Here is a 2131-nt window from a genome sequence, read left to right as displayed (position 1 = left end):
AGAGAGAGAGAGAGAGAGAGAGAGAAAGAGAGAGAGAGAGAGAGGGGGGTAGAGAGAGAGAGAGAAAGAGAGAAAGAGAGAGGGGGGAGAGAGGGGGAGAGAGAGAGAGAGAGAGAGAGAGAGAGAGAGAGAGAGAGAGAGAGAGACCGAGCTTAAAGAGAGAATGCACACGAGAGAACGGGAGAGCGAAAGAGAACAAGACATAATTTAGCTACAAATAAGGGGAGAGATCGGTTATATCTATCCATCTATCTTTCTATCTATCTATCTATCTATCTATCTATCTATCTATCTATCTATCTATCTATCTATCTATCTATCTATCTATCTATCTATCTATCTATTAATTGCGGACGCGAATCCCCTGTTTTCCCTCTTTACACGAATATGAATCTCCCCTCCCCCTTTTCCTCCCTAAAAAAATCAACAAATGAAAAATGAGTAAATGAATTTAAAAAATTAAAACATTTAAAAAATCAACTCTACTTTTCAATTTCATTTATTTCCAGAAACGTTATCTTAAAAATTATAATTAAAAAGTTGGACTTTCAATTTTCATAACATTTTGATGTGATGGGCACCTTATGAGGTGAGGTGTTTCACAGTTATATACAGAAGAACTGAGTTTGATTCATGGGTGGAGGAGCATTCTAATAAATTTATTGTCAAATATATCTGCCTGTCTCCTTGGTGTCCAGCCAGCCTCCCAATAGCTCTAATTTGTAACGGTATCGGTTTATAACCTGGCAATTAAACGTTCCAGGACAATGGTGTCATAAATATAACAATGACCAAACATGGAATTCCTCGTGATTTGCCACAAAGAAATAACGGTATTCTCCTGTTCTTTTCCCCTTTGCCTCAGGATGACGCCGACGGGACGGCTGGTGACGTAGACATACGAAACGCCGAAGATGCGTTGCCTAGCAACGAAGACGATTCCATGGAGGCGGAACTGACGCCAGCTGACATGGCTGAGTACCTGTACGCCACACAACAGTTTGAGCCGTTTTACGCCGCTCTTGACCGCCTGGTGAACCAGTCCAAGGTGAAGGTCTTGTTGTGCGTCCGCGTGTGTGTGTGTGTGTGTGTGTGTGTGTGTGTGTGTGTGTGTGTATGGTACGTGTGTTTGTTGCATGTGTGTGTGTATTGTGTGTATGTGTGTATGTGTGTATGTGTGTATGTGTGTATGTGTGTATGTGTGTGTATGTGTGTATGTGTGTATGTGTGTATGTGTGTATGTGTGTATGTTTGTATGTGCCTATGTGTGTATGCGTGTATGTATGTATGTGTGTATGTGTGTGTGTGTGTATTGAACGTGTGTTTTTTGCATGTGTGTGTGTATTGTATATGTGTGTGTATGTGTGTATGTGTGTATGTGTGTATGTGTGTATGTGTGTATGTGTGTATGTGTATGTGTGTGTGTATGTGTGTATGTGTGTGTGTGTGTATGTGTGTATGTGTGTATGTGTGTATGTGTGTATGTGTGTATGTGTGTATGTGTGTATGTGTGTATGTGTGTATGTGTGTATGTGTGTATGTGTGTGTGTGTATGTGTGTGTGTGTATGTGTGTATGTGTGTGTGTATGTGTGTATGTGTGTATGTGTGTATGTGTGTGTGTGTATGTGTGTATGTGTGTGTGTATGTGTGTATGTGTGTATGTGTGTATGTGTGTGTGTGTATGTGTGTATGTGTGTATGTGTGTATGTGTGTGTGTGTGTGTGTGTGTATGTGTGTATGTGTGTATGTGTGTATGTGTGTATCCACGTTTCAATCTATCTGCGCATTGTCATCCTATACCTCTACATATCCTTCAGCAAAACTCACTCTTCCCTCACTCCCATTACTGACCGTATTCCGCTTTCACCACCAGTGCCCCTTAGAAACATATTCCCCTAACCCCACACCACCACAATACCCAATAATCCTAAAAAAACCTTCAATGATCTATTACCACCCTCCTACTACTACACAGCAAAAAGCAAACCCCAAACAACAACACCTACTCCACCAACAACAGAACTCAACCTCCCCCCCCCTACCCCCTTTCCCGCCAGAACAACACATTCACCCTTCCTACTCTAACACTATAAAAACGCATAACCACACTTTATATATATCTCATTTTTG

At 41.3% G+C, this 2131-nt stretch overlaps 1 protein-coding gene across 1 annotated transcript in view; it reads left to right on the top strand.

The window, feature by feature from the left end:
* Window positions 1-2131, top strand: part of LOC101860686 — a gene marked incomplete at its 5' end in the record, with an annotated part of 102483 nt that overhangs the window by 78405 nt on the left and 21947 nt on the right. Inside the window, 1 exon segment of the mRNA XM_005107015.3 lies at window positions 866-1048. Coding sequence (XP_005107072.2) covers window positions 866-1048 — 183 coding nt within the window.

This window comes from Aplysia californica, unplaced genomic scaffold, assembly GCF_000002075.1.
Source record: "Aplysia californica isolate F4 #8 unplaced genomic scaffold, AplCal3.0 scaffold00569, whole genome shotgun sequence".
Classification (NCBI taxonomy): domain Eukaryota; kingdom Metazoa; phylum Mollusca; class Gastropoda; order Aplysiida; family Aplysiidae; genus Aplysia; species Aplysia californica.
This window is presented reverse-complemented; position numbering and strand designations above follow the sequence as displayed.